General features: G+C 37.2%; 1 protein-coding gene across 1 annotated transcript in view; it reads right to left on the reverse strand.

Annotated features, from left to right (window-relative positions):
• The window catches only part of LOC149816086 (uncharacterized), a 55,355-nt gene extending 41,016 nt beyond the window's left edge, over window positions 1-14,339 (reverse strand). Inside the window, exons 1-6 of the mRNA XM_089987609.1 lie at window positions 13,911-14,339; window positions 12,233-12,323; window positions 11,844-11,928; window positions 11,522-11,606; window positions 11,009-11,078; window positions 10,517-10,586 (exon numbers count right to left, since the gene is read on the reverse strand). Of these exons, the coding sequence (XP_089843735.1) occupies window positions 10,517-10,586; window positions 11,009-11,078; window positions 11,522-11,606; window positions 11,844-11,928; window positions 12,233-12,323; window positions 13,911-14,029 (520 nt within the window). The 5' untranslated portion in view covers window positions 14,030-14,339. The remainder of the gene's footprint in view (window positions 1-10,516; window positions 10,587-11,008; window positions 11,079-11,521; window positions 11,607-11,843; window positions 11,929-12,232; window positions 12,324-13,910) is intronic.
• Window positions 14,340-22,831: the final 8,492 nt, after the last annotated feature.

A 22,831-nucleotide genomic window follows, 5' to 3' on the forward strand; every position in this document is an offset into this window, starting at 1 on the left:
TTGATAAGCTATTTAATGATAGTCATGCTCAAGATCTTGGAGACTTCTCCATTCCTTTTCATGAGATAAATCGTGACTTCATGCGCAAGATTCAAAAGAAAGAAATTGCAGAGGCTTTGAAGAAAATGAAATCAAGAAGGGCAGTTGGCCCAGATGGTATACCTATCGAGGCTTGGAAATGCTTGGGAGAGAAAGGTTTAGAATGGTTGACAAATCTTTTTAACTTGATTTGGCGAACAAATAAGATGCCTAATGAGTGGAGGAAGAGTACTTTGGTGCCTTTATATAAGAATAAGGGTGATATACAAGATTGCACAAACTATCGTGGTATAAAACTCATGAGTCATACTATGAAACTTTGGGAGAGGGTGATTGAGTCTAGGTTGAGGAAGGTTGTCATGATATCGGAGAATCAATTTGGTTTTATGCCTGGAAGATCAACTATGGAAGCTATACATCTTCTTAGACAACTTATTGAAAGATATAGAGAGAGGAACAAAGATTTGCATATGGTTTTTATTGATTTAGAGAAGGCATACGATAGAGTACCTAGGGACGTTCTCTGGTGGACAATGATGAAGAAAGGTGTTTCTCTCAAGTACATTAGTATAATTAAAGATATGTATGAAGGAGTAGTAACCAATGTCCGCACTTGTGGAGGGGTGACAACCAATTTCCCGATAACGGTTGGGTTACATCAAGGATCTGCTTTAAGCCCTTTCCTATTTGCAATAGTGATGGATGAGCTTACGAGATCAATTCAAGAAAATGTACCGTGGTGTATGTTGTTTGCTGATGATATTGTTTTGATTGATGAGTCTAGAGCTGGGGTTAATGCTAAGTTAGAATTATGGAGACAAACATTGGAAGCTAGAGGTTTTAAGTTGAGTAAGAGTAAGACTGAATATATGGAATGTCGGTTTAGTAAGCAACGAAGTAGTGATGGGAGTGTAGTGAAGCTTGGTGAGCAAGATATACCGGTGAATGATTATTTCAAATATTTGGGATCCATCATTCAAAAGTATGGAGAAATTGATGGAGATGTAAATCATAGGATAAAGGTTGGGTGGATGAAATGGAAAAGTGCTACTGGAGTGCTGTGCGATCGTAGAATGCCATTGCGGTTGAAGGGAAAGTTTTATAGGACGACTATTAGACCCGCTTTACTATATGGTACGGAATGTTGGGCTGCCAAGAGACATCATATTCAAAAAATGAGTGTAGCTGAGATGCGGATGCTTAGATGGATGTGTGGAAATACAATAAAAGATAAGATTCGGAACGAAGAGATACGTAAGAAGGTAGGTGTTGCACCCATTGAAAATAAGATGCGAGAGAATCGTTTACGGTGGTTTGGACATATTCGGCGAAGGCCTAATGATGCTCCAGTTAGAAGGTTGGAGAAATGGGAAAATATATTAGTTAAAAGAGGTCGGGGTAGGCCTAGGAAGACTTGGATGGAGATGATAGGAAAGGATATGAATGCTTTGAACCTCACTGAGGACATGGCGTTGGATAGAAATGATTGGAGGAAAAGGATTCATGTGGAAGACCCAAAATGAATTTCTTTTTTGGTTCATATCGCTGACCCCAATTGTTTTGGGATGAAGGCGTAGTTGTTGTTGTTGTATAAAGAGAGATAGGGATTGTTGCATCGATTGTAAGGTTATACTGGGAGAAAGTGTAGCTACACAACATAGAGTCTTAATTTTAGATCTTAGATTTAGAAAATGCCACAAAAGAGATAGACATAAGATAGAGCCTAGAATTAAGTGGGGGGTACTGAAAGGAGCTAAACAAGGAATGTTTGTAGAGCAGGTAGTTAAGAAAGTTGATTGGTGTCTCGAGGAGGATTCAGAATCAACGTGGAATAAAATAGCGGGTTGCATGAGAAAGGTGACTAAGGAGGTATTGGGTGAGTCTAAAGGCGGTGCACCGTTAGGTAAAGATACATCATGGTGGAACGAGGATGTCAAATTAGCTATTAAGGTTAAAATAGAGTGTTATAGAAATCGAAGTAAGAGTTGTGATAATGAGAATTTGGAGAAGTATATGATAGCAAAGAGGAAAACTAAAAAAATAGTTCAAAATGAGGGATAAGGTATATAAGGAGGTTTATGACAAGTTGGATACCACAGAGGGCGAGAAGGATATTTATAGGCTTGCAATGATGAGAGATAGGAAATCGAGAGATTTGTGTACGGTTAGATGTATCAAAGATGAAACACAAAGGGTTTTAGTCAAAGATGAGTAGATTAAGCAGATGAAAAGATTATTTTGATAAGTTATTTAATGTAAGTCATGCTCAGGATCTTTGAGACTTTTCCATTCCTTTTCATGAAAGGATATGAATGCTTTGAACTTCACCGACGACATGACATTGGATAGAAAAGATTGGAGGACAAGGATTCATGTGGAAGACCCATAATGATTTTCTTATTTGGTTCATATCGCCGACCCCAATTATTTTGGGATGAAGGCGTAGTTGTTGTTGTTGTTGTTTGTTGTTGATTCATTCAATTTTAGTCAGAAGATGGGATAAGAACAACACTCATTTGCATTGCATGACACATTCTCTTAATCCAAAATATTATGCAAATAAGTGGCGAGCAGGTGGTATTGGTCGTATCCCTCCAAATTTAGACCTAGAGCGATTAAGACATAGAAATATGTGTAGGACAAGACTTTTTCCTGAAGCATATCTTCTACATCAAGTCACACAAGAGTTTAAAAAATTTTAATTTTTGAGATTATATGGACCAGTATTATTCGCGATAGAGGAGGATAATATAGATCCTATCACATGGTGGTCAATATTTGGATGAGAAACACCTCTTCTCCAACCTCTTGCATTAAGATTGTTATCGCAGTCTGCTAGTTCATCTTGTTGTGAAAGAAATTAGAGCACATATTCTCAAATCCACAACATGAAGAGAAACAAACTCAACAACAAGCGTGCAGAGGATTTAGTATATGTTCATTCAAATCTACGATTACTTTCGCGAACCAATGATGAATACATGTACTAATTTGCTCTTAGTTATTTGATTATTTCTTAGTTTTTCATTTAAATATACTTGTATCATATTTAACATTTTCAAATTGGGTTTGTAACGCAGACAAAGAACATCCAAATTTTGGGATGTAAACCCAGAAGAGTGTGACTTCGAGGGAGAGCATGATTTCAACATGACAAACATGAATTTAGCTGATCCTAGTATTCCTTCTAATGATGCATTTGATGATGAAGAAGAAAATTATTAAGATCCATTACTTCATCGTCATATACATTATAGGATATACTTTTGGTATATAATTTAGTTTTTTTTGCTTTACTTATTTAATTGATATTTAGGTTGATATATTACATGCATGATGAATGATATTATGACAATGTTAATTGTTAAATTATTACAATGTTAACTGTTAAAACTGTAAAGAGTCTTTCACACAATCAAGTCTACAAACAACTTGACAAAACATACATTCACCCAATATGGTAAACCAAAATAGCATACAAAATGCACCACAGCACAAACATAAGAATAGTGCATAAATGCACTTGAATCTGAATATGTAAGAGGTAAAACCCTCTACCTTTGTATATAAATTACAATGGGCAGCATGCCCTTATTTATAGAGAGGTTACATGAGAGGAGCTATTAAAATAGCTGTTGGGATAGCTGTTGGGCTACTCCCAACAGCTCTAATTAGAGTCGTTGGGAGTAGCCCAACAGCTCTATTCAAACATTCAACATTTTGACTGTTTGACAGAACCTGCCAAAAAGGTTGTTGGCTGTTTTGACAGTCCAACAGCTCTAGTCAATTATGACTGTTTGACAAAAAGACAAAAAATAAAAAAGAAATAAAATTACAAAAATAAATAAAAAAAAGTATTACAAGAATATAAGTATATACTTTAAATATATAGTTATATATATATATACATATACATACTCTTGTATTACGAAAAGTATGTATATATATATAAATATATATATATATATATATATATATTCAAGTATATACATATATATGTCATTTTCTAACAGTCTCCCTCAAACTTATGGTGAAATCACCGAAAGTTTGTCAAGTAAAAAGTTGAATCTTGGTGAGCATAGTGCCTTGGTGAAGAAGTCAGCTAGTTGATATTCTGATGTCACATAGGGAAGATCAATAGTCTTCTTCAAATATTCTTCACGAACAAAATGGCAATCCATCTCTATATGCTTAGTTCTTTCATGAAATGTATGATTTCGAGCAATGTATATCGAACTCTTATTGTCACAGCACAATCTTGTAGGATTCTGAAGGTGAATCCCCATATCTGAAATCAGTTGTTTGAGCCACACGACTTCCATAGTAGTAGTTGTCATTGCTCTATATTCAGCTTCTGTAGATGATAATGACACCTTTTGTTGTTTCTTGCACCTCCATGAAATCAAAGATTCACCTAGAAATAAACAAAAACCAGTTGTTGAGCGCCTGTTATTTGGATCTCCTCCCCAATCAGCATCAGAATATGCAATAAGATCTAAGGAGGAAGAAGAGGACAGAAAGACTCCCTTATTTATAGTGCCTCTGATGTATTTAATAATTCTCATGACTGCACTCATATGAGCTGATGTTGGAGCATGTTGAAATTGACTGGCTATATGTACAGCATGGGCTATGTCTGGTCTTGTAATACTTAAATATATAAGAGATCCCACTAGCTGTCTGAAGGGAGTTGGATTGTCCAAAGGAACTCCATCATCGGCTCGCATTTTCATTCCAACAATCTCTGGAGTATCAACAACTTTATCATCTGAAAGTCCTGACCTGTCAATAATATCTGAAGCAAACTTTGTTTGTGACAATATGTATCCTCGGTTAGAGTATGAAACTTCTATACCAAGAAAGTATGTTAGAAACCCAAGATCTGTCATTTCAAAAGAATTTTTCAAAAATTGTTTTACTTTCTTGATTCCCTCCTTGTCACTACCTGTAATTAACATATCATCAACATATAAAAGTAAAATTATAATACCAGCAGAAGAGTTCTTGATAAACAAAGTTGTATCAGTATAGCATGGTTTAAAACCATACCTTGTAATAACATTGTTAAAAGTATCAAACCAAGCTTTAGGTGCTTGTTTGAGGCCATATAATGCCTTTTTTAATTTAAGCACTTTACCTGAAGGAATTATTAATCCAGGTGGAATATCCATATATACTTCTTCATTGAGATTCTCATTTAAAAATGCATTTTTAACATCCATTTGAAATATATTCCAATTTTTAATAGCTGAAATAGCTACAAGCATTCGAACAGTGGTCATCCTGGCAACAGGAGCAAAAGTTTCTTCGTAATCTACTTCGTATTCTTGAGAATATCCTTTGGCAACTAATCTGGCTTTATTCCTTTCCAAGGATCCATCACTTTTGGTTTTTACTTTAAAAACCCATCTACAACCTATTGTCTTTTTTCCTATAGGTAAATCCAGAATTTCCCAAGTATTAGCATCTTTAAGAGCTTCTAATTCTATGTGCATAGCTTTTATCCATTCAGGCAAATTTTTTGCTTCATTGTAACATGAGGGTTCAAAATATGAGTGGATAGCTATAAGACATGCTCTATGTTTAGGAGAGAATGAATCATAAGACACAAATTTATTTGGGATTCTTGAGGTTCGTTCTGATCTACGAATAGTGGTTTGTTCTCAAGGAATTTTTGATGCTTCATGATTACTTTGATTTACACCTTCATTGAATGCATTTCGATTTCTTCTAGTGTATACTATTGGTTCAACTATTGTTCTATTTTCAATAAGAGGTTCTACATAAATATTTTCATCATTAGACAATAGTTTGAACAAGAAAGAATAATCAGAGTTTATGTCTTCCGACATGTTTTCTTCAAATCCACTTTCATTTTCAACAAAATTAACATTCCTTGAAATGAGAAGTTTAGCATTTTTGGTATCACAACATTTAAATCCTTTTTGTGTTTCTGAATAACCAATGAACGCACAGGAAATAGCTTTAGAAGATAGTTTATCTCCTTTATCATTCAAAACATAACATTTGCAACCAAAGATTCTCAGTCTTTGATAGTCAGGTTGATATTTGAATAATTTTTCAAAAGGAATTTCATTAGATAAAGTTTTGGAAGGCATCCTATTTATAAGATATACTGAGGTTAATGCAGCTTCAGCCCAAAGATTTTTTGGAACATTTTTAGCAATAAGAAGAGTTCTTGTAGTTTCCATAACATGTTTGTGTTTCCTTTCTGAAACTCCATTTTGTTGTGGGGTTCTAGGACATGATCTTTGATGTAAAATTCCTTCATTTTCTAAAAATTGTTTAAACTCATTTGACAAGTATTCTCCTCCAGAGTCAGTTCTGAGAATTTTGAGTTTACTTTCAAATTGATTTTTAATCATGTTATGGAATGTTTTCAAGGTTGCAAATACATCTGATTTATACTTAAGAAAGTAAATCCAACAATATCTAGTGAAGTCATCAATAAACACAACATAGTAGGAGAATCCGCCTTTAGAGGTTACAGGAGCAGGACCCCATACATCCGAATGAACTAATTCAAAAGGCATTGAGGAGTAAAAAGTTCTTTGACAGTAAGGCAAGACTGCCATTTTACCAAGTAAACATTCTTTGCATTCAAAATTATCTTTACAAAGATTCTTGGTAATAGGTACAAAATTTAATTTTCTTATATTTGGATGCCCAAGTCTATGATGCCAAGTCCGTATGTCTTTTGTTTGGGCAGTGTTGCAAAATGATTCCTTTGGAATACAAAGGAAATCCATATAATAGAGATCTCCTTGCCTATAACCTTCCCCAATCAATTTCCCGGACTGGCGATCCTGCACCCAACATTTACTTGATGAGAAAATGACATCACATCCATGATCCGAGATTTGAGAAACAAAAAGTAGATTAAGATGAAGTTTTGGTATAAGTCTTATTTTCGGAATATAAAAGTTGTTATGTTTTGACAAATCATTTTTAAAAATTCCAACACCCTCTATTTCCAAGGCAATACCATCGGCAGTGGAAACAAATGATGCATTTGAATTAGGTTGACATTCGGATAGTATAGATCTATGTGGGGTCATATGAAAAGAAGCTCCTGAATCAAGAAGCCAAGAGCACATACCAGGAGTAGAAGAGGTTGCAATGGCCGCTCCTGAGGTAGATCCTTTAAGCAGTGGTTGTAATGCCTCCGTCAGTTGAGATAATGATTTGGTGAGGTCTTTGAGATTCAAAGTATCTTCATCTTGTTTTGATGGTGCAGCCGCAACACGCTTTTCTTGAGGCCTATATTTGTATCTAGGACATTGAGGCCTAATATGACCGGGCTCATTACAATTATGGCAAATGATTTTTGATTCTCCTCGATTCTTATTAAAATGAGGAGGTTTATATGGCTTGATATAGTGTTCTGGTTTTGATGCGGCAAGTGCGCAATACTCTTCTTGACCATTGCTAGAAGTAGCAAGCACACTAACATTTTTACTCATGTTTAGCCTAGTCTCTTCTCCACTAAGTTTAGTGAGAATCTCATGAATAGGAGGAGGTGATGAAGATGATAGCAAGGAGGCCCTTGTTTGTTCAAACTCGGGTCTCAAACCATAGAGAAAAGCGAAAAGTCTCTCTTCTTCAACTTGAACTCTCCGCATTTCTATACACTTTCCTTCCCATTTGGGTTCAAATTGGGCAAGTTGGGTCCAAATGAAAGATAACTCCATAAAATAATCTCTTATATTCTTATCTCCTTGTTTAATGTTTCTAACTTTTTCTTGGAGATAATACTTGTGAGCCATATCTTTTTCGGTAAACATACCTCTAAGATATTCCCATGCTTTATTTGCCTTTTTGTAACACAAAAGGTTTGAGGCAATTTTTGTCTCAACTCCATTAAGCATCCATGAAAGAATTTTGGCATTTTTCATTTCCCATTCATCTAATTTTTTGTAGTATTCTTCCATGGCTTTGTTTTTTTCTTCAATACTAGTCTCAACGTCATTTTCACCTAATGTAATTTTGGGAGTGGGTTTAAGAATAGTACCTCTTACAAATCCCCACAAACCTTGACCCTTGATGAATGTCTCCAAGTGTCCCGCCCAAATGTTATAGTTGCTTCCTTCAAGTTTGAATGGCGGAATGAAGTTGGAGTTGCTTGTATTGTGCGGAAAAAATTCACCCATGATGAATCCAAAGAAAAAAGGAACCACCAATCACGAAAGAAAGAAGGCACGCTTTACGAGGCAACTCACCAATGCACGGTTGATCATACACCAAGCTCTGATACCATGTAAAGAGTCTTTCACACAATCAAGTCTACAAACAACTTGACAAAACATACATTCACCCAATATGGTAAACCAAAATAGCATACAAAATGCTCCACAGCACAAACATAAGAATAGTGCATAAATGCACTTGAATCTGAATATGTAAGAGGTAAAACCCTCTACCTTTGTATATAAATTACAATGGGCAGCATGCCCTTATTTATAGAGAGGTTACATGAGAGGAGCTATTAAAATAGCTGTTGGGCTACTCCCAACCGCTCTAATTAGAGCCGTTGGGAGTAGCCCAACAGCTCTATTCAAACAGTCAACATTTTGACTGTTTGACAGAACCTGCCAAAAAGGCTGTTGGCTGTTTTGACAGTCCAACAGCTCTAGTCAATTATGACTGTTTGACAAAAAGACAAAAAATAAGAAAGAAATAAAATTACAAAAATAAATAAAAAAAAAGTATTACAAGAATATAAGTATATACTTTAAATATATAGTTATATACATATATATATATATATATACATATACATACTCTTGTATTACGAAAAGTATGTATATATATATATAAATATATATATATATATATATATATATATATATATATTTAAGTATATACATATATATGTCATTTTCTAACAAAAACTTCAAAATTATATATATATATATATATATTACATTTTTGCCCTGCCGCACCTCCGCACCCAAGGTTTTTGAAAGTGCTGCACCCCCCACCCGCACCCATGTGACATAGCTATTAAGCATCAAATAATAGGTAAAGATTAGCATGACATGCTTATGAATTATATACAAGAGAAACTGAACATGTCTGACAATGAGAAGCTTTAAACATTTGTGCCTTGGATTTTCTTTTTTAAATGGTAAACTAAAATACCTATTAAGTTTAATGAAAACATTTTGCAATTTAAGGATTAAAAAAATGTTATGCCATATAAGAATTATCTTTAAAACTAATTAAAATATGTAAACTATGGCACCATTATTATAGGAACCAAAATTCAAGAATTAAGCCAATGTGTTGTTTCTTAGTTTAAGTTTCGTTCACATTCTGAAAATTTGATGCAATTGGAAGTGTGTTTCTCATGATAAGGGAACTGAATTACAGATGCGCTTAGCTTCCAACTTCCATGACTTCCCAACATATAGTAGTCTTCAGTAACTGTTTGCAACACCATCTTCATGGCCTCCCCTGTAAGCTCATATTCAGACCTTTTCATCCATCAAGTTCATGATTTAACAACTGATTGCTACTAGGAATTGGAAATGAGAGATTTAATAAACAAGCCCATTCTTTCTTGACCTAGTTCCCTGTCACCTACATTCAACTAAGTCTGCCTATTTTTCAGTGCCAACTACTGCTGATAAATATTTTATTCCCTTTTATATCAAGACTTTCCTGGGTCTTTCTTGGTGAGAGAAGTCTGATAAAAGGCAAACCAATATCATTGACAATACTAGTTGTATTAGAGTAGAATAGGAAGCCAAGAAGATGCATCTAGCATTCCAGCTGCTTTAGTTCACCATATTAGCCTAAGGAACATCCCTTAAGTAGCTTAGCTTTCATGCAACGAGTAGTCTTAAATACAGGGTCTTGCAATAAAAACAGTGAAATTTTTTCTCATAAGAATCTAAAATAGTAATTTCCATGGGATAATATAAGTTGAAAACAAATAATAAACATTATTCAAAACAAATAATTTTCCCAAAAAATCACATGATAATATTGTGATATTTAACACATTATTTTACTATAGATTTTTTCAATTTATCTTATCTTTAAAAATAATTAAAATCCAATAAAATCAAAATATTGAGATATCTGGTGACATTGCTTTGTCACATCAGAATATTTAAGCCTGATTACCCATTCAAATATTCTCAAAACAAGGGTTCCCTATCTGTGTTTATTTTTGCATCACCATACTCATTGTTGCAGCACACACTTCTGGAGATTAAAAACTACAAGTGATCCCTTACATAAGTTCAACACTTTAAATCATAACAGAGACATCTACTGAAGTGATAGAAACCACATATTTAAATCACTAAAAGAACAAACAGTAAGCAAATTGTGCTGAAGTGATTTCTCAGATAACACTTTATTAACTATTGGATATTGATAAAAACAAGGCAACATCAAATAAGATATTGACTGGAATTCATGGCCACAGGGGCAAGAACAACTTTACCGCATAGTTTCAGCAGCGTAAATATGGTAGCTGCAACAAAGAACACCATAGCTATTGCAACCCAAAAATGCTGGAGAAAATAAAAAACTTATTAGTCCCTCAAAGAACAACCAGGGCACCAGAAGCTGCAGAACCACAGCACCAACTGGAAATAGCTGGAAAATTAGAGGACCAGAAACAAAGATACTGATCATAAAACAGAAATGAAAGAGAATCTGTTATTCTATTTCATATCAAAAGTACACTACCTTCATAGCATTTCAAGTAAATCAAGCCCTGAAAATAATGGATAAGATCAAGTTCTTCGTGAATCCTAATATGAAAAGTTTTCATGCACAGAACAAAAACTACAGAATGCAATAAATTAAAATGGCATATAGATACATACATACAAATATGTATGCATACTAACTCATTCCCCCATTAGACAGCACATAGCAGTTATCAGTTATCACAAACATATGAGACCATATCAACATAGTGAAAACTTACTGGAAGCGTCTCCCATATGGCCTCGTCATTTATGCTTTCTTCATCACCTGGCATCAGAGCCCTACACATCCTGCATAAGGATAAATAAAGCTAACAAATGCAATGAAGATCATGAAAATATGTTGAGAACAATTAAGTTAAAACGTGAACCACTAAAAGCAATACTCGTCAGTTCATAAATCACAAGTTTGAAATTCCTTAGGACCCTAACAAAAACATAACCAATCATCTTACATGCATCCTAGCGTTGTTTGTACTTTGTGTTGCAAAACAACTAAATACATGTTTATTCCTTACATTAAAATAGATAAAATGAAATAAACATGACAACATACTGACATATGAACAGAGATAACAGAGTATCAGGATGCAGAAAAATAGATTATGGTGAGACATAAAAGGAGATATGACAACACATTGTTCCATCTTGTTATAGTTCTTGATGCACTACACCTATGAAATCAGACCTAACACAAATATATAACCACAGTAAACTCAAACAATGGAAGATACCTGAAATTGTCAATCAGAATAACAATTTCAAAGGCTAGCAACGGGAGGAAGACGATCTTCAGGTTCACTGCTGGAGAGCCACGAACTGCAAGCAAACCCTTCAAACCAAGTAAGAGCCTAGTGCATGCAAAAACTTAATTGCCCTTATGGACTAAGCATAGATAGATTTTTGGAAATGGCTTGCGTTAATAAGAGAGGCATAGAAACAACAGAAAATGATAGAAAAGTTATAAGGTATAACTTCATAAAATCCAGTGCAGCAACAGTTACCATGAAATTAAGATCAATGTTCAATTATATGTCAAGAATGCAATCCACATACCCCAAAGGCTCTCAAGAAAAATGCAAAGCAGCAGCTCAAACGATATAATCAGTGGGGTGGCAACAACAGCATGGCATGGTGCCCACTGTGAGGGAAAAAAAAGAAAAAAGAAAAAAAGAGAGGCAACCATAAGCTTCATTTATAGTGAATCAAATGACAAGAAGAGTGAATTCCTAAACATAAAAGATATACGCAATTCGAGTACTTAGTTTTTTTTTTTTCCTTTTTTGGATAGGAGAGCTAAGGATAACCCCCCGTGGGATTTGAATCTGAGACCCCATGGTTAAGATATTAAGACCTAACAATCCAGCTATCTCATTTGACCCCACAACTTTACACAAAAATACAAATTCCAGCTAAAGATGGCAAAATAAAGAACTTGATCATACATGGCGGTCACGTGGTGGTGATGGAGCAGGTAAGGAGAATCTCCCTCGAGCGACAACCGAGTGAAATAACCATAAGGGGATGAAAATGATCCTGCAAAATTTAAAATCCACTACTTATGGTATAAGAAACTTGAACAAATAGTTAAAGGTCTGTCCAAGAGAAAAGAATGACCATTAACGATGCTCATAAGATGCCTATCCACAGCAATAAAACACACACACACACATAACATGCACGTAAGGAGGTATCCGCTTAAATCCAGGTGTCCATATTTAAGCATCCTTCCTTGTTTGGATCATCTACATGAAGACAAGGAATTGGAATAACTAGCTAAATTAATTAGCATCAGGACACCTAACGACAGCCAAGCAACGAAAAGTGAATATAGTAGGATGATACTCTACAGACGCCCAGCATTCTCCTACTCTGTCTTCAAATATTAATTTGCTAAAATATGGGCTCCAAATGCCACTCCCGCACAAGCACTCATTATAGAGAAAACAGGCATTTTCTCTGCAAAACATACAGTTTTAACTTTCACCAGAAATATTCACTAATCAACCAATAAAACAGGAATGCTGGATGAAACAACTGTTAATTGCTCAGATGGGCACTCGGTGTTGAGTAAGCACCAGGAACCTGATGTGAACTTCAGCAATCTAGCATTCCACCATGCATCTTAAGTATGGTGTTACAGGCTGTAAATCAAAATCCATCGGTATCCATTGTATGCCACTTGCGAACACACCGTCAGTGAGCTTCAGCAATATGCATTCCACCATAAACATTAAATATACCATTATAGGCTGTAACTAAAATTCATCGGTATACACTGTATGCCACTTGCAAACACACCCGTCCGTCTACTATAAGCTGAAATGTGGCTACAATCTGGCCATCTAATAAACACTAAAACATGCTACAAATATTATCTCCTGAGACTGTCTTGCAGATAACACCGAGCCAGCTCTGCTACTCGTGCCAACATGGATGTCAAACTTCATTCAACTAACAATCAGCTAGAAAAAAAAAACGATCATTTACACGCTGGCTGTTGGAAGCCTAATACGGTTAAGTATCTACCATGCCTATATCTCACTCTCACATATCTCAAAAAAGTTCAAAGAATGCACCAAGGTCCAGATGATTAATACCTACAACATGAAGTCAAACATCCAACTAACTAACGGCGATCCTCTAAATATCTCCTAGCCAAAATAAGCCCAGATTTCCGAAGTTCTCACTACAGCATTGAACAAACCTTAGAGCAGATCCTGCCATCATCCGCCGTGGCAACAGTTGATAAAAATAAACCTCTTTGCAAAACAGGCATACAATTTCAAGTTCGCCCCATCTTCTGTCTTGAAAAATTAATGGCGAGCTCACAAATCATGGAATTCGCATATCCCAGACAGAAAACAATTGATAAGAACTATACCATCCAAAGCAATCGAACCCATCATGCTATCGAACCCTTTCCTCGGTTCCGATTGAAACCCAATCTCAAAACCCACTCAACCAGAAAAGAGAAAACGATAAACAACACACAACAAAAAAGGCAGTAAAGAAAAGATGACACGATTATTCAACTGCTCATATCTCATTCTCAACCAACAAAAATCCAAAGAAAGAAAAGGAAAAAATAAATAAAGAAGAATGAAGAGCGATAGAACTGACCACCATGAGTAGGAGACACGATGGTCGAGCTTCAAAACCAGAAGGATGGTGAAGGCGAGGAGGAGCGCATGAGCAGCCACCGCCTGCAACGATCTGGCGACTCTGTACCACGAGGACATCGCTCCCCCGTCGACTACTCTCTAGCATAACCAAACCAAAAAACCCCACAACACCCCCAAAACAAACTCCGCACAAGGAAAGAAATCCTAATTCCCGCTTCCCACACCCATCCCTGGGTTTCCCTTGTTTGGTATTAGCAGGAAACAGGAATCTCACCTCCGTCCCTAAGGAAGGAGTATAAAAGGGAGAAGAAAAAGAAGAGAAGGTAAGGGATGAAAGGAATTTCCAATGGGCGCCGCGCCAACTCCTCGCATGGTCGCATTTTCCCACCCCTCCCACTTTTCCCTCGTCTAGTTGTCTTCCTCACGATTATTCTTTTTCTTTATTATTTTAGGAATCTTTCCCAGTTTCCCTTCTTGCTTTATTCGTTTCTGGGATTCCTGGGCTCTCTTTCTCAGCTGAGGAAGCAGGGGGACGCGGATGGATTGGTGTGGTACTTGACATAATTCATGGAGTCTTATAACCCGAAGAAACGGCACCCGGCACTAAGACCTGGTTCGCCAGTCATACTTATAGGGTTACAGTGCCAGCAGCGTAAAATTCCGAGGCTATGACCTCTTCCTCGAGGACGTATGCTACACGTTGGCTGGTGTAGAGGGCCAACGCCTATGAGAATCGAACCTTAACTGCTCGCCTAGTAGTCAAGGCCTCACCCCCACTATGCCAACCTTGGCCTAGTTTTTTTATTTATTTATTTATTTATAACCCGAAGAACCCGCACCCAGCACAAACACCTGACTCAGCTTGTCATACCTACAGTCATCATCGTGCTGGCAACTCAAAACTTTGAGGCTAGGACCCTTTTTCCCGGGGCCTATGCGGAGAGAGGCAACACACATAAAAATCGAGCATTGACTGCTCGTCTAGCAGCCAAAGCCCCACCCCACTACGCCAACCCTCCTTGGGGGCACCCTTGACTAGTTGCTTGTGCAATTTGCAACGTCTTTCCTTTCTTAAATAGGGTAGGTTCCTTCCTTATCTCGTTATGACATTTCTTGTTTTGTATTTTCTCTGCAAAGAAAATCTAGTGAAAAAATAAATAATTTTGTCTCTTTTTTTTATAGTGAAAAGATATCAGTATATTTAAATTTTGAAATTTTATTTTAAAATATAAAACGTTAGAAATATAAAATATATATAATATCACATCAATAACCTAATAATATCATGAACTTTGTATGACTTAGTTCCAGCCAAAGCGACTAATCTTCTGGTCACTGATACGAAGCTCTTATTAGGAGCAACTAGTGCACATCACGTTGAGTTGGGACGTTGCAGGTTCAAAACCCAAACTGGTAGGGCAAAGGCGGAGCGGGGGGGGGGGGGGATTGGGTTGTAGCCCAGTCCTACCTCAGAAGCTAGGTCAGACCTGGGTCGAATACGAAACCCGGTAGGGTTTTAAATCACGGTCTGATCTCTTCATCTTCCTTTTCAAACGCAGCCTCTTCCTCTGTTACGTATTCCCTTTCTCCCCCATTTCTCGCTCCCTGCTTGCAGCAACCGACAACGATGGCGAAATCCAGGTACGTCGTCTCTCTGACCCTCTCTCCCTTTGTTTTCTCCCTCATCTTCCTCCCTCTATGCGTGCGTCGGGAGGCCGACAGGGAGCCGACGGCCGCTCCCTGCTGCGATTCCCCTCTGAATTGCGATAGTCAGGAGGCCGACAAGGAGCAGAGAGGCCTCCCTGCGGCGATTCCCCCCTTTGTGTCTCTTTGTGCTGTCGAGAGACCGACGGGAGGCCGATGGCCCCCTGTCGTGCCCGTTTTTCCTTTATGCCTCTCTCATGTCGTCAGGAGGTCGGCAGGGAGCCAACGGCCCCTCCCTCCTGCGGCGATGAGAGAAGATGGTTGTGAAGAATTCCTTTAAAAGGTAACATCATTTTGTTCAACAAATGATATTTGCCTACCTAACTTCAGTGGTTCATATATGGTTGGTTGATCCTGTGATCGTGAGTATCCCTCAGTTGAGCATCACTATCATTTTGATGTTTTCAATAAAGCTATAGATCTCTTGTTGGTGGAGTTAAATACCAGATTTAATGACACATCAGTCGAACTTCTTTCTCTCAGTGCGACATTGGATCTTAGAAACTCATTTGAATCATTTAATATAGCTGATATTTGCAAGCTTGCAGAGAAGTTATATCCTCCAGATTTTACACCACAAGATATATTTTACTTAAAAGTAGAGTTACAACATTATCAGATTAATGTGGTTTATGATCCTCGATTTCAAGTACCTACTCTACCTGATTTGTATCAAAAGTTGGTTGCAAGTGGAAGGTCAAAAAGTTATGTCATGCTAACTAGATTATCTCATATTGTATTGACATTACCAGTTTCTACGACCACTACAGAACGAGCATTTTCAGTGATGAAGCATGTGAAGATGAAAATTCATAACAAAATGGATGACTATTTTCGTGCTGACTGTATGACATTGTACATCGAATGAGAGTATATTATGACTTTAGTTATAGATTATCTTATAGATGAATTTTATGCTGCGGGTAATCGTCGGGGTCCATTTTAGTTGGTACTTTTATATTTTGATTTATTTTGTCATAAATAAAATTTATGCATTGTTATGAACTTCAAATTATCGCACCAGTGTTATATATTGCCATTAGATAAAGTTTAAGAACTTTCCATTGAGGTTGAGAAAGACGGTAGCAGATAGTTTGATTTGTCCATATGAAATAGATTTTTTATTAATAATTGTAGCTATTTTTTATTTTATCTCAAATTTTTTTTTTGGGGTGCTGTCCCCGAACCCCCGACTATCACACAAATTTTTTTTTTTTGCTACACCCCTATTTGCCCCCCCCCCCCCCCACATGAATCGTAGCTACGCCCCTGTGGTAAGGTCTGCCTGACCCCAGCTTGCCTTTCAAAAAATATATATACTAATATAAAACTTTTTAAAATATATAATATTTAGAAAATATCTTATCTTTGAGAGATTATATCGTTTTTGAGAACCAATTAAACATTGGATTGCGTATCTTCAAAGTTTTTGAGAGATTATATCGTATCTTCTATTTTCAAAGTTTGTTTGTTAAGGATCATACATTGGATTGCGTCTTTTCAACTTTTGAATAGAGAAGACGGAGAAAAGTTTTGACATAGGAAAATTTTGGCACATTGTTGGCCACTGATTTCCTTGACAAAAGCTGATTATACTCACAAATATAAAACAAAAACTCCTTCGTCACTAAACAAATAATATAGGTCACGTTTGTGGGGTTTGATCCACAAAAAACAAAAAGAATTATGAGAAGTGGTGTCTTATGTTCAGTAGTATGTACCCCCAAACTAGAGGTGGGCCCGCCAGCCTGCAACGGGCCGAGCTTGGGCCTATTAGCTCTTCCCAAACCGCACCGATATGACCCTCTCGTGTATATATATAACATACAATATATATTTTATGCATAATATAATATGGAAAATAGGTCTATTTTTAACCCATTTGGTGCTAAACCTCGTGCTAAATAGGTTTTTCGGGCTTCTCCATTGTTTTTTATGTGGTTTCGACCCCATAAATGTGTTGGGCATGGTCGATTTACTAAAAATCTACACTTAGATCATGTGTTTTTGATGAATAACAAAGATGTTTGGAACCTCAAAAAATTAAAAAGATTTTGGACCTTTGATTTTTCAAACTTTATAAAAACCCACCTATGACCAAATGGGTTTAGCACGGACCCATTACTTAATATAATATACATATTATATGTAATATAATAGGCCTGGCTCTGCCCAATTAGGCTGACAGGTGGGCTGTGGGCTGGGGTTTTCGCAATGAGTCAGCCCAAACCGAGCTTTTGACTTGTCCGTCAATTGATGGTCGGTCTTTTACCGGGCCTGCCCAATCAACAGCCCGGTCCATTAGCATGCCTGGCCTGACCCGTTGCCCACCCCTAGCCCAAACAGTAGTCACCATTTTACCTTGTTCCCTAGGGGTTTGTGTGCATGCATGTATCGTTCTTATCTTCATGAATGTCAACTTTTCACCACCTTTGAGGTTGAATTTTGCTGTATATTGAATATGAATGATTAAACTTACTAGCACAGTAAATAAAATCATATAAAAGACATTGTTTTAATAGTTAGTTCTAAAAATTTGGCTGTTGGATCAAGTCAAACAAGAAAATGTACCATCATACACTGTTGTGGTTTACACATATATTGCCTTGAATGGTTGCTTTGAGAGCCAGGATCAGGTGCCATCACATGGCACACTCAAAGTGTGACATTGTGATGAGTGAGCTTTGTTTACGCAAACAATTGATTTTATATTATTTAAAATGGTAGCAGGTTAAGGGCCCATCCTAACAAATGTAAGGGGCCCACAGTCTTAATCTAATGTGTGGGTTCCACCACACTTATCAATTGTGAGAGGTAGAGGGACCTGGGCAATGGTGAAAAGGGGGGATATGAGAAGTTTTTTTTTTTTCGGTAATTCGACGGAAAACCTCCACCCTATAAATTACCAACCGTACATTGGCGGGCTTCCGGTTGGTCGCTTACCCACCAGAGAGTACACCCAGCTTTGACCTTGCAGCAAGGAATGCCATCCATGGTAGGTTTCAAAGTTGTGACTTCCCGTCAACTTGGTGACATTTACAAGTGGCCTCTACCATGAGCGGTGATCCAAGGAGTGCCTAGCTATGTGATACTAGCCAATCACATAACAGCATTGTATTGAGCCCACTGCAGCAGATTGCAGGCTCCACATGGAATACTGCCATGATGGATCCAATCTCAATTCAAGATCCAAACTCAATATTCTCTCAAAATATTGGATCCAAACCCATTTTGAAACCCAATTTCTGAAATTTAACCTTGTGTTTTCACAAAATCTTTTTTTATAAAAATCTTGATTTTCAAAATAATTATTTTATAAAAATACTCCAAAAACCTCGTTTGGACCCCATTTCCTAAAAATCCCTCGTATTTTCCTCTTATTTTTAGAATCTTGCTCAAAAATATAAAATGATTTCAAAAAAAAAATTATCTTAAACCCCTTTTTTTGAAAAGCCTTATGAATATAACCACCTTTTTGAAAATTCCTAAAACTAAAGGACCCCTCTTGAAAATATTCTAACGGCTTGCTATTATAAAAAACCATCGCAGGGTCCTCTTCTCCTCATCCGTTTTCACCCTTCTCTCTCGACTCTTCTTCCTCATGATCGCCTCTTCACCCCACCATTGCTTCCGATCTCCTTCTCATTCCTCTCTTCTTCTCTCTTTTCACTTTTTTTTTTCTCCCTTTCGATCAACTAAAGGAAGCCCTCTAAAGCTCCACTACTGTAAGTGCCCTTCCTCTTCTCTCTTCCTTTGTTTTCCTGTTTTTTTTTCATTTTTTTCATTAAGGCACCCATGTAGTGTCGATTTGCTTATGGCAAAATCGATCTACACCTGTGCAATATCAACGAAATATCCTTATTCTGACAACTCTTTTCTTCTTTTGTAATTCATTTTTGAATTCTTTTCGGTTTACTTTTGTTCTTGCTATTTTTTTTCTTGTAATTTGTCTAAGAGCATCATCATTTTTTGTATCGTATTTCTTGTTTCTTCATCATCTGTATCTTTTGTACATTCTTACATTCATTGTTAGCATTTGCGCATTTTGATTTGGTATAACATCATTTTGCATCTCACGGCTTACCCCTTTTTCTTTTTATCTTCACGTTTTAGAATTTATCTTTTAGCATTCATTCTGATTTTAATAAATTGATTCATTCCTTAGCATCGGATTACATATTTTTTTTGTTGTTTCTATTTTCAGATCATCGTTAGACCCCTTAGATCCATTTTATTTCCTTGCATCTCTATGCTCTGTAATTCCATATATCCTGCACTTGAATATCCGCTACATCTCACCTGTATATTTTTTTGTTGCATCGTTCTGGATTGTGCATATTTCTAACTGGGATGTCATTAAGTACCATCGCGATTAATGAGGCCATGAAGGGCGGTGAGCAATATCATCTCATTGACCGAGCTTTTGTTTTGTATATATCCTATTGTTCTCTATGTTTTCAACTTTTACATTTTCTTCACAATTCTGAATTCAACCACTACTCTTGCATATTTATTAAGTTCTCGATTTCAGCCCTACATGTGACTCCAGATGCTGATTTTTTTTTTTTATTCTTCAACCAAGAAGATTTCCTCCTAAAGTATGATTCATGATGTTGTCAGGCTTCAAAAACCAGCGGATTCAAGATAAACCAGAGATGTTTGTTCTAAATATTAAGCCTAATAGTTTGGGTGAAATTGTCATACATTATATACATGCCTTGCATATTGCTACACTTATGCATCTGTACATTATCCCCTATACATCCACTACCCAACTATTCAATCCTCTGTCATAGTTTCTATGATTTTATTTTAGGCTCCCTACATCGAGTTCACTCTACATTTACTATTGTAATTTGAGTTTTGTTCTCTTTATTCGTTCTCTTTCTCGTTGGTTTCATTATATTAGTTATGTTTCTTTTTTTTTGTATATTCTGTGTCATCAACACTTTTGGAGTTTTGTTCTATCATTTGTTAGCATATGGATTTTTTATATTATTATAACACATCTCTAGCTCATTGCATATACCACCCTTACACAAACCTCCACTGCACCCCCTTTTGAAGCCTAGTGCAGAAGTTACACTACCTGTAACAGTAAAATCTTGGCGACTTTGCTTGTTGGATGTTGATAACAAAATATATCTATAAGCAATGGGAGGATTTCCAAAGAAGAAGGCAGCCCCTTTGTTGGTTATTCATTACGCAGGGCCATTGGAAGCTGTAAACAAAGACCAAACTAATGATTTGACGCTGCTAAAGCCCACCTGCTGAAGTTGATAAAGTCATTTGGCAGGAATTGATGCTCAACAAGTCAATTTGTTGTAATTGCAAATAACCCGTTGTACGCTAGTTTGTTGCCGCGGAGGATAGATCATTGATCTACTGCATTACATCTGAGTCACATGGTTGAAAGATAACAAGGAACATAGCTTACTATTTGGGGTAAAAGCCATGATAGAGGACATGGCTTCTTGGATGAGCCTCCTCATATCGTAAATATTAATCAGTGTGAATTGCCAATGGCCATGCATTTTTCTTTTACTGTATTTCTTTCCTGCATTCACAGCACATTCATGCAAAATGACAGATGCAACAGGGAGTATGAATACTGCACCTACAACCACACCCTCTCACTTGCATTTACCTACTGTAGCGTCTTCCCCTGCACACCTGCAACATTGCCCACATCCCTTGCCACTTCCACCGCACTTCCTACTAACACAGCACTCCACCTGCTGTACCTGTCACTTACAACAATTCCCTGTACTTTCCTACAGCAGCACCTATTACACCCTTGCCACCTGATGCACTTCACTCACCTGCCTTCACATTTCCTGCACTCTACCACCAGCCCTTTCATTTCCCTATACACCATCTCCACTACACTGTGCACAACACTTTCACTTTCTCCATAGTCACCTGTAGGTTACATTATCACTACCAACACAACACTTTCATTCACTGTCTCCACCTTCCAGCACCTTACCACTTCACCTTGCTGCTCCTATACGCAACCTTTCCCCCTTGTTAGGAATGTTCACAGCAACTTATAGTTGCTGTGTATTTGTACCCCCTGCACTTACTTGCCTTCCAGCTACTTCATCACCTCACATCCCTGCACCATTCAGTTGCACCTTTACACTCTTGCCATGGTCTTTTTCGGCATCACTCATTAGCCGCCTCCCCAGTGCTCTCACAAGCATCCTCCAGCATTTATACCTACCTCATCATTTACACCTTCACTACACTATCCACACAACACTCACCCCCTGCAACACAACATCATCACTTGCAGCCCATCACTCCTTCACACACTACACCTTGTATACCTACTTCACATGCACATCCTCATACCATCTTCACTAGCACTAACTCCCTGTTACATAGCATTAGGCTACACTAATCACCCACAGGACCACTTCAATCTTCAACACCTTCCCCAGCAGTATCACCTTCCTCAACACAGCACCATCACCAACATCCCTCACAACACCATCTCTGTGCAACACCCTCATGCCCTGCTGCACCTCATCATCACACCTACAACAACAATCTTGTGGCTTTCTTGTTGGTGCCTACAATAGTGCCAAACACTGCTCTAGCCCACTTACATCTCTGTGGTTTCCAGCTCCAAACACTCCATCTCACTGCTGCTATGCTCCACCATCTTCATCTTCCTACATCCCTCACCTTGTGCATTCTGTCAATACTTGTTGTCTCCACACCACAACACCACTGCACATCACCTGTATGTCCCCTGTCAAGCTTCTGCACTCTTTGCTGTTATATATGCATTCACATCACCTTTTACATGTTATTATAAGCACCCATATCACTATCATTCCCTGCATAATAGCCACCTATACATCGATACCATCTCCTGCACACTGGATTGCCACATGTTATATAAATTCAACTTGCTGCCGCAGCCTCAGTCTAGGCACATCAATATTACCATTTGCACTTCTTATGTTGCATACATGTATATATATCTCCAGCCTAACATTCCATATACATTTTCTATGCCATCTTTTTTTTCTTATCATATCATATGAATTCTTTCATTAAGCATAGGGCATGCCATGTGCATTTTCCATTTAGCTTCAGCATTACATATGCATCTTACATATGCATTTAGGTAGATGCATTCTCATAGGCATCTAGGTATATGCATCCTCATATGTATCTCCATTAAAAGCATAAATATATTAA

The sequence above is a fragment of the Nuphar pumila genome, chromosome 14, assembly GCF_984573655.1.
Source record: "Nuphar pumila chromosome 14, dmNupPumi1.hap1.1, whole genome shotgun sequence".
NCBI classification, from domain to species: domain Eukaryota; kingdom Viridiplantae; phylum Streptophyta; class Magnoliopsida; order Nymphaeales; family Nymphaeaceae; genus Nuphar; species Nuphar pumila.